We start from the raw sequence: 14,281 nt of genomic DNA, 5'->3' as shown, positions 1-14,281 counted from the left end.
GATCTCGGACTCGTTTTCGTCTCACGCGAAGATATGAGGCCCTTTTCTCAGTCGCGTCTTCTCTCCAACGGGAGTTCGGCCTCCTCTCCCTATCGCCCACCACCGCCCACCACCGCTTCCAAGATGGGAGACTACAGCGATGCCATGATGCGAAATAACGCCGCCGTCCAGGCCCGCACGAAAGCCCAGAACCGAGCTAACGTCCTTCAGCTCAAGCTGGTGCTCTCTCTTTCCCTAAACCCTAATTCATCCGGCTATCGCTTTCGAGGATCTTGTTTTCTCTCTTGCGATCTGATTCGATCACGATAATCTTGTGGTTCGGGATTTCATCGAGCACTAGTTTTTGGTGATCGATTGAATTCTGTTTTGTGAATCAAGAATTTATTGGATTCGTATTAAATCGATCTTCTTCTTCTTTTTTTGTTGTTGTTAAAATCAGTTGATTTAGTTGCTTCAGCAATGCAAATATTTTGATTTGTTTGAATATATTAGGGATTATTATTATTATTTTTTTGTTTCTTTTCTTTTCCTTTTTTCTTTTGGGTGACGAAGAATTTCAGGGATTTTTATGGCTGTTCTCTCTTAATTTGACTTGCTATAATCGGTTGCATGTTTTTTTGTTCGGCCTTTGTGGTGGGTTGTTTTGTTGCAGATTGGGCATAGTCATCCAACTGGCCTCACCGCCAATCTTTTGAAGCTTTTTGAACCCCGACCCCCTTTGGAGTATAAACCTCCTATTGAGAAGAGGAAATGCCCCCCATATACAGGTATATTTGCTTTCTTTTGTTTATTGTCGCTCAATGCTTGGGCCTAATGAACTTGATACTTCGAGGTATTGACTGGGACTTTCTTTTGCAGGGATGGCACAATTTGTGAGTCATTTTGCTGAGCCTGGGGATCCTGAATATGCTCCGCCTGTCGAAAAGGGCGAAACCCCGGTAGGTTTTCCCTTGAAATGTTATAATTTAGATACATGTGATTTTGTCACCTTTTTATAGCAGTACTTTGGAATCTCTTGTCTTATCATAGCATGGGTCCATTTTTTTCCAGATAATACGATTCTTCTTTTCTTTTCTTTAATGATGAAGACAAAAGACTAAAACTCAAATGTACAGTAATTGTATGCAATTCACTTGATTGATTGTGCTCCTGAGCTGTTTACCATGCTATTTCAATGCTGGATGTTGTCATTATCTTTGTTGGTGGAGGATTTCTTAACATGATCCTAAGTCCTAACACATGGTTTGCAATTTCCTTAATATCATTGTTCTTACCATATGTGTTATTTTGTTGCTGCAAGGCTAGAAAAAGAGAATGCACTTCTGGCTTCAATCAACAAGCCTTTTATAATCTTTATGGAGGGTTTGGCTTATATGGATCACAACAAGATTTGATTAGTGTATACGATTACTAATGATTTATCTCTAGCAGATGCAAGCCTTTCGGACTGCATGAATTCTTAGATAGGCAACTTGAGAAAGAGTGGGGGTTACCATGAGGCTTAGCATAGTAGAAAGCTTTTTTTCTTTCTCTTTTCCTAATGAAGAAAAGGAACCAACTTAGGCGTGCATCCAATGACATCCAATTCAGCATCTATAAATCATACAGTAGGGTTGGAAGCGAGTTGAATCAAGCCAAACGGTATATTGTTCAACCTTGGCTTGTCATATGAAAGCGATGTTTGAGGTCATGTTGAACTTCAGCTAAGCTTGACAACCTCTATTGGAGCCTAGCATTTTTGTGGACTGAACTGAGCTTTAACAAGCTCCTTATCAAGCCCAAAGTGTTCAGGCTAATTTCTTATCCTGATTTACGAGCCAAGTTCTAAAAGAAAATTGTTCAAGGTTGGCTAATTTCTTAGCCGAATCAAACTTGAATGAGCTTGTGATTGGGTGAGGTCAAGTTGTTCATGCATAGCTTGTCTCATATGTAGATCTATCACGTACAGGCACACAACTTGAAGGGTTTGATTCCTTGGGGTATTGGGGGTGTGCATCTAGAGTTCTACATGCTTTTGATTGTGAGCCATGCATTCCATAGAGCTAGCCATCAGTGGTTCCATATCAATGGTATAAAACATAATTTGATGATGATTTTGAAGAATATAAGAATTCAAAGCTGCACAAATCACTGGAAACTTCTGAAATAATATTTTTGTTGCATTTTCTGATATATGATTATACTATATTTGTCAGACATTAATGCCTATTTAGTTTATAAAAAAATCTATTAATTATGGGTTTTCCTCCCTTGTTTTCCTATATCCTTCCCTGCTCCCTCTCCTTTCTATTGCTTAGGTTTGGTAAATGCTAAAAGGGGTTTACATAATAGATTGCGAATGTAGGTGTTGTAAATTAGTTGACATAAAACAACTCATAACCTATCAATCTCTAAATTTGGATGCAGAGCAAATTTGGAGGGGTCGGGGAAAGTTATGTCATGTATCATAGAGGAATAGGGCATTTTGGTGTTTGGTTGAAGGGATGGGTAGAGTGGGAATAAAGTACATTGGATTTCATGATAGATGTGGATTGTATCACAAAAACAAAATTGTCCTCCCACTTTTTGGGTTAAATTGAATAGTGGATAAGGGTGTCTTTGGTGGAGGGGGAAGAATGAAAATAGTAAAAGGAAATTTAGAAAAGCCAAAATTAGCAATCGATGATTGAATTCGAAAATATTGACATAAAAGTTTTCATGTTTTACTAATAGCTACCATGATTGATTAGTTACCTGCGTTAATGGAAGGCCAAGGACCTATTTTTGATGCATCTGCTTCTTATTACATAGTTTTATTGATTTTGAACCACAGAAGAGTAGATACCTTTTCTCGAGAGAAGCATAGTCCATTCCTGTATGTATGTATGCATATAGATATATATATGTATATATGTATATATGTATAAAATACATACATACATGCATAGGTATATATACACAAATACATATGTATGTATATTAGAAAAAAGCACCATAAAGCATGGTAACTTATCAAAATAATATAGTTTATACTTGACGTGATAGCATTAACTTTCACAAGCTCATTGTTGAGTCATTATTCCATGAACCATAATGCATACCTTTATATTTTAAAATTAATATTAGCTACGAAATAGGTCCTCCCTCTCATTTTTGGAGGTATTAAGGAAGTGCCTAATATGCATCCAGAAGTATCCAGGCTGTTTTTTTTTAATTTTGAAAAAATATGATATTCAACACAAGTATTGAACACGAATGCAAGGAGTATCCAAAAATTATTGATATCCAACACGTATATAATATAGAAACAGAGATCCACGTCGTTGATTATGATCTATACTATTAAAAATGCTTAAAAACCAAAAATTACATATCTTGGTGGTCTCTAACTTGTGCATCAAGTAGACAAAAAATGAATGATTTTGTATATGCTAGTATGCTAATGTCCATTATAAAGCACTTAATTGAAAATCCACCTTATTGATCATGATCTAGACATGTTAAAGTATGTATAGATTGAAAATTAATAGATTTTTATGCTAAGATCATAGCAAAACATGGTGTCATATAATTTTAATTGTACATTTTTTGCAACCACTTGGTGAATAGATTAGAAACCATCAAAATACATGATTTTTGGTCTTTAGGCATTTTTAGTTGCATAGATCGTGATTAACGGTGTGGATTTTCAATTTGGGTGTCTAATTGTTGATTTTCAACCTGAGACGAGTAGATATCCTCTACTCTTGTTCGGAGAGTAATCATCTCATGTATATATACATATATAGATGTATACATATATGCATGTATGTACGTGTGTATAATATACAGACCCATACACATGTATATATCCTTGACATATTTTAACCATAGCATATCTTACCTTTTCAAGATTTGTTGTATCGTTGTATCGGTATCATTTCATATTTGTATCTGTATCCATATCCATGCTTCACAGCTTCTAGTTTTCCTAATGGATATGAGTCTAAGATGGCAACACAAATCGGGAAAGATCCTTAACCTGCTTTGACATAGCCTAGGCCTTGGAATCTTATAAACTAATTCTTGAGGCCGTGCTTATTATGGTCAAGGAGGCTATTGGTCTTGATAAGGCTGGAGCACCAGTGCAAGCAGACTGATGGAGATTGAGCCATTTAGAGTAGATGCTCCTTTTGATTGATCAGACTAGAAAAAGAATGTGTTGCATATTGCAAACAATGTTGAATATTTCTTAGTTAACTGGGTTCCCTATCTGCCAAGAGATTTCTTTTCAGAACATTTTACTCATTTGCGAAACCCCACCCCTCTAGAATCCTGAAAACCATTTTTTCATGGCTCACTTAAATCCTTGTGTGGAGTTGCTGAAATTTCTCATGCGTACCACGAGCTAGTTCCGTCTGCTCATTATCATGTGAATGTGTAGGGTAGCAGTAGGTCTTCTCAATTGTTAAATAATTTCCCACCTCATCTTCAAGATCTTGCTTCAATGGACAATTCTGATTGTAATCAAGCAAAATGAAGTAGTAATTTATTTACTTATGAAAAAAAATAAAATGTAAATATTTCATGTTGATTTTATTGGGTTTTTTGTATGAATACTCTTCTAAAAATTCAAATTTGCTCGAATATCCTTTTAAAATTTATATTTATTTCTGTACGGTCATAAAACACTGTTTTTGCAAAAATGCTCCTAATATAACGGTTCTTATAATACCGTTAATAAAAACCATATTTATTTTAATTAAAAATAAAATAAAATTTTGAAATTACTTTTCTGTCCTCCATCGCGATCATTTTATACATATTTTTTTTGCACATCTATCTATTAAAAATATTTTAGTTATTTTAATTTGAAATCGTGAATTTTTTAACGGTGTTAGATGGCGTGGGTACATATGCAAAAACAAGAATAAAAAAAAGTAGAATAACAAAACAAGTGTTTTACGAGGATATACATTCAAATATCAATTTTGGGAGAGTGTTCATGCAAAATTTGATATTTAGGAGGGTATTCATGCAAAAACCTATTTTTATTTGACCAGCAAGGGCTGGCTAAAGGTATATGCAATGCTGCTTCTTTATGCTTCTTTGTTTGCACCATGGATAATTATTTGTTTTTGCATGCAGATGTGTCTGTTAGTTTGGTAGGGAGCTGTGGCTTGTGCATGTGGGAGGGGGAGTATGTATGGGTCTGGTTGGACTTTGATTCGCGGGATGTTGCATGTTATGCCATGTAAATGTCTGCTGTGCATGAGCGTGGATGTGCATGTGAGTATCTTGTTTATGGTGTTAGTTTTGGACTTAGGGTGGGGTGGGGGGGTTGTGAATATGCACTTCTAGAAGCAGCATGAATTTAACATCCTTTGAATATGCATGCTTGCATGAGCCAGTAAAATGTGACTTTATTGGATCGCATATTTACTTGTTTAAGCTGCAATTGATGGTAAATGTTGATTTTAGATGTCTTTAGCTGGCACTAAATTACCCAATAATCTGAGCTTTCTCCATTAGCTTGTCTTTCCAAACCATCCCATGGACATCAAGCTGCTGAACCCCAGGCAGAATAGCATATTTTTCCCCCTCCAGAATCAGTTGAGTTATATGAAAATAGCTATGAACTAGCATTATGAGATAATTTATTAGTGGAATGAATGCATGAGATAACCTCCATGGCTAATATTCCGATTGACCCTATCCATGTTGCAATCACGGCCGCCATGCATTTCTAGTTCTGTTTTGCTTTTTTCTGTGCTCAAGTAGTTTTCTGCAAGAAGGCTTACCTGGATTTTCTGATGTTAGTTATATTATTGGCATCATACTGAGCTTGAGTACACTTGATATGTGGGAACTTGTAGGATTATGCATGCAGAGAAAAAAATAATCCTTATGAAATGTGTTGGCTCTGCTTATGTTTATACTGACCTTGAGTCTTTTTCTGGTAAAGGCACAAAGAAGAGCTAGAGTCCACAAGCTTCGGCTGGATGAAGGTGCAAGAAAGGCTGCTGAAGAGCTCGAGAAATGTACACCTACCAATCTTGAAAAGAAGTTATGAATAATCACATGGTTCCACATTTTGTTGGTAATATGCTTTTTTCAAAATTTTATGCAGATGATCCACATAAAGACCCTAATATAACTGGGGATCCATACAAGACACTGTTTGTGGCAAGGCTTGTGAGTAATTGATTCTTTATTTGGTTCTTATCATTTCCATTCTGTACAATGCTATTGTTCTTCATAAGAGACGAGCAATGTCATTGAATATTCTGGGAACCCCATGCAGAACTATGAGACTACCGAGCACAGGATCAAAAGGGAGTTTGAAGCTTATGGGCCAATCAAACGGGTAAGTATACTAGAGCAATCCCGATGGAAGCTCAAGTTATTGATCTTGGGTAAGGAGTTCAGTCATTCTAACTGGTAAAAACTAAAAGAAGGTTTATCTGACACTACTCTTGCTTTGCCTTGCTGGAAGTTTTAGCTTCTTACTTCTGCTTTCAGGACTTGAAAGTGATTTAAATTGTTTCTTTTTGGCGTCATAAATATTAGTCTTGATCAAAATCAGGCAATACACTGGTATGTTTTTTTTTAATCGCTGGGAGCTTGACATAGAGGGGGAGAATAGGAATTGTTAAACGGTATCTGATCTAGTTATTTTATGTGTCCGCCTCCTGTTATCTTTTATTCCTTGCAAGATCTTTATCTAAGTCAAAGTTCAGTTGTTCGTGCCATTGGGTTAAGTGGTCATGCTCATGTTCTTTTCTACACGCCATATGAAAAAAATAACCATGCAGCGTCCGCATCAACATGATTTTTGGAACTTCAGTTTTTTATTCTATTTTAACAGGGACAAAAGAAAATGCTTGACATTTTTGACTGTTGAATTATTAGTGCTAGAAATTTGGTAAGTCAGGTATTTTTCTTGAATTTGGTGGAGTCAGTTTGTTACATTTCTGCCACCTATGGCGAGTTCCTCTTTTTACACTTCAATAGTGAACTAAATCTTATTAAGGAAGCTGTAAGATTTGCTAGATAAATGACTAGGAAGTTATGGCAGGTGAGTTTGCCTTGAGATGATGACGTTAGTTTGATCATATCTATGTTGTTTTGGTAAAATTTTTAATACGTTGATGATTGATGGATGCTATTTAGAGATCCACAAGACTCGTTGGGTGGACAAGTTTGGAGGACTTCAGGTAAATTCACCAGTTTGCTGTGCTACCATGATTAGTTCTTATTATGTGGTGCTGCATACCAATTATTTGGGGATTGAGACGACATCTTAGCTTTCAATAGAAGGTGTATGGTAAGCTATGCAAGAAGACTCTAGCAAGGATATTATCTATAATATTTTGACACTAAAAATCCGTAATCAGTATTATCTATAATATTTTGCCAATAAAAATCCATAATCAGCACCAGAGTTGCTGGAAGATATGTAAGTTCAAATAATGCAGCAAGAAATGAAGCGGAGACACTTCGATGCAACTTGCAGTACCAGCTTATCCACAGGAAGGATATAAATTTATGAAACAGGAAGTGGAATTTGATAATTTGTTGGGTATAATTTTGCTGTTTACAATAACTAGCCCCAATTATAATTGGGCACCATTCTATTCTTGAAATGTTATTACATTGGTGTGCTGCAATTGGTAAGGGAAAGCTTTAAACTTAAGGTGAGCAGAACAGTACCTATCTCCATTTTCAAGAGTTCATCTCCCTGTCTTTATCCCTTGGATTATCTGATGCTGCATCAACATTCAACACGTTTCAGGAGTACTAGCAACTTCCTCCCCTGTTATTTGATTGTAGCTTTGTAACTGTTCTGCTGCTACTAAAATTTTTATCTTCTGGTTACAAAGGCCAATTGAAAAATCTATCTGCAATCCTGAGGATATCCTGGTATTTTCTCCATTTTACGTAGTGTATCAGTTCTTTATTTTAAAAAAATTCCCTGGTAAGGGGTTGGTAAATATATTGCACATCTGGCAAATGGTCACATACATCAGTTTTTCTGCCAACTCGATTGATATGGTGGGATTCGTTCTGCATGGCGAAGCTGTACACCTTAAAAGGTGAGCACGGCTGGTGAGGCATGGTGCCTGTCTGTCGTGCCATTTAGGATTTACAGTTCTTAAAAAAACTCCTTTTGTATATATGACATATAATTGATTATCTAACCCATCTTTGTTGTTTTTGGAAACCTCTACATCTGTTTACTAATAATTTCATAATACATTGTATTGCGATCATTTCAGGTCCGGCTGATTACTGACAAGGTGACAAATAAACCTCGAGGATATGCCTTCATTGAATACATGCATACTCGGGATATGAAAAGTGTGTTAACATTATTCCTAAAAAAATAACATCCAAAATTATTTTTCTGTATTTAATGCATTATCCGTACCTTTATGCTGATACATAGCATCATGCAGCTGCTTACAAGCAAGCTGATGGGAGGAAAGTGGATAATAAAAGAGTACTCGTGGATGTTGAGCGTGGTAGAACTGTTCCAAATTGGCGACCTCGAAGATTGGCTGGTGGACTTGGGTCAACCAGGATAGGAGGTGAAGAGGTTAATCAGAAGTATTCTGGCAGGTAAATTACCATTTTTGTATCTACTTTTATTTTTAAAATTTTTATAAAACAAACAAAATACTTCAGCTTTCTCTCTCAAGAGATATATAGTTTGCATGTCTGTGGGCTTATGCTTGTATATATATTTTAGATGTTGATATATATTATGTCTCATTTGTTCCTGAATATTTGAAGATCATCATCAGTGGGTAGTTTCAGTTTCCCCCTAACTACTTTTTATAGCCAGTGCCATGTTTTTTTGTACTGTTACTCAAACCATGTATAACTTGGAGTGATGTTTTAAAAATTGGTACTGGTACCTGTATTAATAGCTTACTTGTGTGGTGCTGTACTGACACATGGTATGCTTTAATGTGCTGGCACATCTACGATTTGAGTAGTACACATGTTGGAATGGTCATGTTGCATACCGGTTTCGATACCTTATGGATATGATAAGGTGTGATCCATTAAATTCACATGTTGGAATGGTCATGTTGCATACCTGTTTCGATACCTTATGGATATGATTAGGTATGATCTGTTAAATTCATGACTTGGAGTCTGTTAACCTGTACAAGGACGGACAACCATTATGTTGACCAATGTTATAATACCATGTTAAAATATTATTTTTGGAAACATCTTTGGTATCTGATACTTGTTCAAAATAATTGTAGGTTGCTTCTGTGAGACAAACTTGTTTCATGTTTCCTTCCTAGAATTAGAAATTGTAAAATAAATATGTTGCACCCTAAAAATTTTGCTGGTCTTTTTAACAATGTGTACTAGCTTTGTAAGTATCACGACAAGGGGAGTTAGGATGGAACCTTGTGCCCTAGACAAACTTGTTTCATGTTTCTAAAGCAAAGCCGAACACCCACCATCTTTCCTAAATCAGCAACATGTCTAACTCTATAGTACACTGGACAAAAAGGCAGAAATTTTTTTCAAATCATATTCTCAAGGAGTTCGCAGTTTTCTTATCCAGCTAGACCTAAAGTAGGGCCTTCATATGACCTTCCTACTCAAAATAAAACTTAAAAACTCACCACTAAAATAAGCCCAAAGTATATGGTAAGAAGATTGCTAAAACATATGAAGTCCTAACCTTTGCCCAGAAGTCATACCTGCAAGACTTCTAAGACTCAATAAGATAATTTATCTAAAAATAAAGCCTAAGAAATTGAAATGAAATGTAAGTCTAGGCTAAACCTAAACTACATCTCCTTCTCTACTTATAACATTGAAACTAGGTTGGGTTTGGACGTGGTAAACCTTTGCCCAAAGTTGTTGAAGGCTTAGGGTGCATTAAGAAGCTGAGGTCTCTTAGAGCCTAGGTGCAAGGCGCAATGCAAGGCATACACTTTTACAAAGTGAGTCACAACAAATATAAATATATGTATAGACAATAATTAATACATTATTCTAAACATATATTTAACAATGAATTATCAATTAATGAATGCAAAAAGGACATGGCATGTTGAACATCAAAAATTCGGATTTAATAAGACAATAATCAGTTAGAACACAATAACTGGTATGGTGCTACCAAGTATGAACTACATAAAAGTATTAAGCTACAAGAAAGTTAAAGTGTTCAAAGATAAATTGTTTGAACCCAAAGTCAAAACATGAAACTGATAAAAGCAAACATGCAAGTCCAAAATGCAACTGAGACCAAGATATCTACTCCTACGACATCACAGCCTGAATCCCTAAAATTCATCATCGTTAATAAGTGCAGCATTATCTTCATGTTCATCTTCATCGGATTTATATTCTCATTTCCCTATTATCTTCCTCTTCAGTCTCATATGATGTGTCCTTTTCTTCATTAAGATGATCTGCTAGATTTAGGGCAGGAATTAGGCAGTGTCAGGTTGGGTTTTTATGCCTGAGCTTGTCCTAAAATTTTTTTTGGGCTTTGGGCTCGGCCAAGGCCTGAATTTTTTTTCAAAATTTTGGCCTGAGCTCGACCTGAGCCCAGACCCTAGCTTCACTCAAAACCTGATTGGCTGGTCTGGAGAGGGGGAGGAGAGAGTGGAGAGAGAGAGAGATGTGGGAGAGACATTGAGAGGGGGAGGCGAGAGTGGAGAGAGAGAGATGTGGGAGAGACATTGAGAGGGGGAGAGAGGAGTGGGGGAGAGGGGGCCCAGAGAGGGGAGAGCGAGTTCCGGTGGGAACGGAGAGAGGGGAGAGATATAGGGAGGGAGAGAGGATAGAGCGAAGAGGGGAGATTGATCGAGTGGGAGAGAGAAGGGGGGGAGAGAGAAGGGAGGGATTGAGATAGGAGAGAGAGTGGAGAGGGGGAGAGAGAGATTGGGTGGGATAGAGAAGTGAGGGGATAGAGATCAGGAGGGAGAGAAGAAAGAGGAAGAAAGGGGGGGGGGGAAGAGGTCATGTGGGAGAGAGAGGAGAGGAGATGAGAGGAGGGAGAGAACAAAGATGGGGAGAGAGATTGAGTGGGAGAGGAAGAAGGGAGAGAAGAAGAGGGGGGATAGAGATAGATTGGGTGGGAGAGGAAGAAGGGAGAGAGCGGAGAGGGGGGGACAGAGATAGATCGGGTGGGAGAGAGGAGAGAAGGGAGAGTGTGGGGAGGGGGAAGAGTGATAGATTGGGTGGGGGAGAGGAGAGAAGGGAGAGAGCGGAGAGGGGGGGGGGGGGGAGAGAGAGAGTGCCTATGGAGGGAATGGGGAATAAGGGAGGGTGGGGTTTGTTTTGGGTCATGTTCGGGCCTCTCTTGAACTCAGGCTTCGGGCTTGGTTACGAGCTCGAGCTGGGTCAGGCCAAACTCTGTTTGAAATTCTTTTGGGGCTTATTTTCAGGCCCAAGCCCGGCTCTAATTGCCTCGGGCCTAGCCAATGGCTCGACCTGAAGCCGGCCCAACAGGTCTCGGGCTAGCATGGGTCCAGTTCCAGCCCTAGTTGGATTGAAACCTGAACTTGGATACTTGCTTTTGACCTCACAGTTGCTGCTCTCTTCTACTGTTACCTGTTGGCTGTCCAACTCTAGCAGGTCTAGGTACAATACCCCCATCCCACATCATTAGAAAGTCACCTTCTACTACTCCATTGCTGCATCCATCCTCCTTCCAATAAGCCACTCATTGCTATTATCTATGCCTGTTAGGGATAGAGGATCGATAGTCTCACGCAGCTTGTATCGTTGCTTTAGATTTTTGGATCTTATTTATACCCTATGGTTAGATTGGACCAGGTTTTTTTTCAGGTCCAGCTTGGAGACAGGTTAATTCAGTCAGCTTGCAGCCCTTAATAGATGTAGGTAGGTATATGATTTGTGGAATGAGTAATAAGAGGGACATGCATCTAAGCATAGTTTGAGTTTTATTAATCCCTCAACTCAGAAGAGAAAATGAGGTAGCCTTGAAACAGTTTCAAGATCGGTGAAGCTTTCACAATATTTTTATGTGAAAAACATCTTCATTTTTACCTGATTTTTGAGCTTGGACAACTGATACAAGAAAGTATGTGAACTTTTGACTTCTCATTGGTGACAAATTGTTTTATTCAGACTTCCATGAAGGTTCATTTGTTAAATTAAAATTGCTTGAGACGGAGGTTTGTGATTGTCTGCTAATTTTTTTACCGGAGTCTGACCTACTAATTTTAGAAAATGCTTGATGATTTCTTCATATGTTTGGGCTGGGTTCCTCACACTTAGGTTTGTAGATATCTGCACTGCGATACAGATGTAATTGAAGGCAAAGAAGGAAGATTTCGTGAGACTCTGCTTGGTAAACGGGTTGATTATTCGGGACGTTCCGTCATTGTTGTGGGTCCTTCTCTTTCATTACATCAATGTGGATTACCTCGAGAAATAGCAATAGAGCTTTTCCAAACATTTTTAATTCGTGGTCTAATCAGACAACATGTTGCTTCTAACATAGGGATTGAGTTACTGCTTTAATATTTAATTGTGTTTAGTCTGTTCCTGGCCTTTGCCTTGTTCTTCTTTTTATCCTTTGATGCCAGCTTCTTTTCAGGTCTCTGATGATACTCTAATCTGTCTTTTCTTTTTTTTTAAGTTTTCTCACGCCTGGGTTGTTCTTTCTGAACAGGGAGCAACAGCAAGTTGCATCTGGACGTCCTAGATCAGAAGAGCCTAGGTCTAGGGATGAGCGCTATTTGGAGGATCGGTAGAACATTATTGCTTTTGTCTTTTTAGTTGCAAATTTATAATGTCATCTAGAATAATTACTCTATATCTATTGAATACTATCACTAGATTCCGTTTTCTTTTTTCTCTCTTTTACCTGTACTTATACTCCATGTGTTCATCAATAAACATTGTTCTTGGGACAGGGAAAAGTCTCGAGAAAGAGGAAGGTCACGTGAGCAAGAGAGGTCACGTGAACGGTCCTATGACAGGACACGAGATCGTGATCCCAGAGAAGAAAGACATCACCACAGAGACCGGGATAGGAATAGGGATAGAGACAGGGAAAGAAATCGTGGGCGTGACCGTGACCGTGATCGGGCTAGTGACAGAGACAGGGAGAGAGACCGTGGCCGCGATTATGACCGAGATCGGGAGCGTGAGCGTGATCGTGACCGTCCTCGCGGGAGGGAGCGGGAGAGGGAACGTGACAGAGATTATGACCGTGCAAGTCATGAAAGAGGCCGTGGGCATACACATGACAGAGATGCTCGCTATGATTATATTGAGCCAAAGCATGATAGGGAGATGCCTGGGATGAATGTGAGAGACTTTGATCATGGAGAATCCAATCATGGACGAGAGTGGTATGATGGGCCTAAGCATGGGCAGGAACATGATTATTATCGGTATGAACAACAGAGAAATCAGGAACAATATGATTATCAAGAACACCATGGCCTTGCTGATCCCCAGCATGATTTGGAGCGTTCTAGGCAACATGAACATGAATTCTATAACCATATGCCTTATGACAAGGTGGATCCTGTCAATTATCACAGTGAATTTAATCGTGCAGGATCTGAATCACGTGAGGAGGGTGAGGCATTTGGTGACCAGGATTACGAGCATCATCACTCAGAGAGATCACTTTCCCATGAATACGAGAACTGAAGCTTGAACATGTGGTAAGTACTGATGACATGTCTTATTTTATCTCTTGAACCTTTTGCAGATGTGCCTATTGATGCTCTATGCCCCTTGCAATAGTTTCAGCTCCATAAGAATAGAGCCAAGAGGTGGATCTAATGCTGCTGTTCTGGATCTTGAGAGTAAGACTGTTGGATGTTTGACTTGTGGAGTTAGTGATCTTGCAACTAAATGCGTGTATCTGTAGAGTGTTATTTGCTGAGACAGGTGTGGGTGATGAACAAAGTTGCTGTGGTTATCGTATCTTGTTTTCAGTTTTAGGGACATAATCGAATTGTCCGGCAGTTGGTGTATAACGCTGAAAACTTTCCACTTTGTTCAGCATAGCCTTTGTTGTGACTTGCATTAAGTGCTTTTATGAGATGGGGCATCTGGGACCTTTGGCTGCTTTATTTGCAATATATTGAATGAACTCATGCAGCTGTCATATACATGCGCACTTATTCAATCTCATAATCCCCCAAAGAGATGGTTGCTCGGCAATCCGATTGCTTTCGACTTTTGTAGTAATTAGCCATTTTCTTCTTGGAGAAAATCCATTACTGGTCATTCATTGTTCAACTGATTCAATGATTAGTCATCCTCAATGCCTTTAGAGAGGCCCGGCTAA

At 38.4% G+C, this 14,281-nt stretch overlaps 1 protein-coding gene across 3 annotated transcripts; it reads left to right on the top strand.

Annotated features, from left to right (window-relative positions):
* The first annotated feature begins 28 nt into the window (after positions 1–28).
* Positions 29–14,098, top strand: LOC103723265 (U1 small nuclear ribonucleoprotein 70 kDa-like). 3 transcript variants are annotated; one of them, XM_039120990.1, is made up of 11 exons: positions 29–219; positions 653–767; positions 859–938; positions 5,924–5,999; positions 6,089–6,153; positions 6,263–6,325; positions 8,238–8,319; positions 8,418–8,580; positions 12,644–12,721; positions 12,888–13,649; positions 13,738–14,098. In XM_039120990.1, exons 1-10 carry the CDS (start codon positions 34–36, stop codon positions 13,633–13,635), a joined length of 1,656 nt encoding a protein of 551 aa, XP_038976918.1. In that variant the 5' UTR covers positions 29–33; the 3' UTR covers positions 13,636–13,649; positions 13,738–14,098. The 3 variants fall into 3 exon arrangements, with proteins under 3 accessions (XP_038976918.1, XP_038976916.1, XP_038976924.1); XM_039120988.1 differs by having other exon boundaries at positions 36–219; positions 13,732–14,098; XM_039120996.1 differs by lacking the exon at positions 29–219 and adding an exon at positions 5,107–5,247 and having other exon boundaries at positions 647–767; positions 13,732–14,098.
* The last annotated feature ends 183 nt before the right edge of the window (positions 14,099–14,281 follow it).

The sequence above is a fragment of the Phoenix dactylifera genome, chromosome 2 (assembly GCF_009389715.1).
Source record: "Phoenix dactylifera cultivar Barhee BC4 chromosome 2, palm_55x_up_171113_PBpolish2nd_filt_p, whole genome shotgun sequence".
Taxonomy (NCBI): Eukaryota; Viridiplantae; Streptophyta; class Magnoliopsida; order Arecales; family Arecaceae; genus Phoenix; species Phoenix dactylifera.
This window is presented reverse-complemented; position numbering and strand designations above follow the sequence as displayed.

What these genes read in the sequence shown, in the direction of transcription:
- LOC103723265 (XM_039120990.1), top strand. Translation starts at nt 34, where the DNA reads ATGAGGCCCTTTTCTCAGTCGCGTCTTCTCTCCAACGGGAGTTCGGCC. An exon ending in TGCTGAAGAGCTCGAGAAAT is followed by an intron (nt 6,000 to 6,088) that starts GTACACCTACCA and finishes AATTTTATGCAG; the next exon opens with ATGATCCACATAAAGACCCT. An exon ending in GCATACTCGGGATATGAAAA is followed by an intron (nt 8,320 to 8,417) that starts GTGTGTTAACAT and finishes AGCATCATGCAG; the next exon opens with CTGCTTACAAGCAAGCTGAT.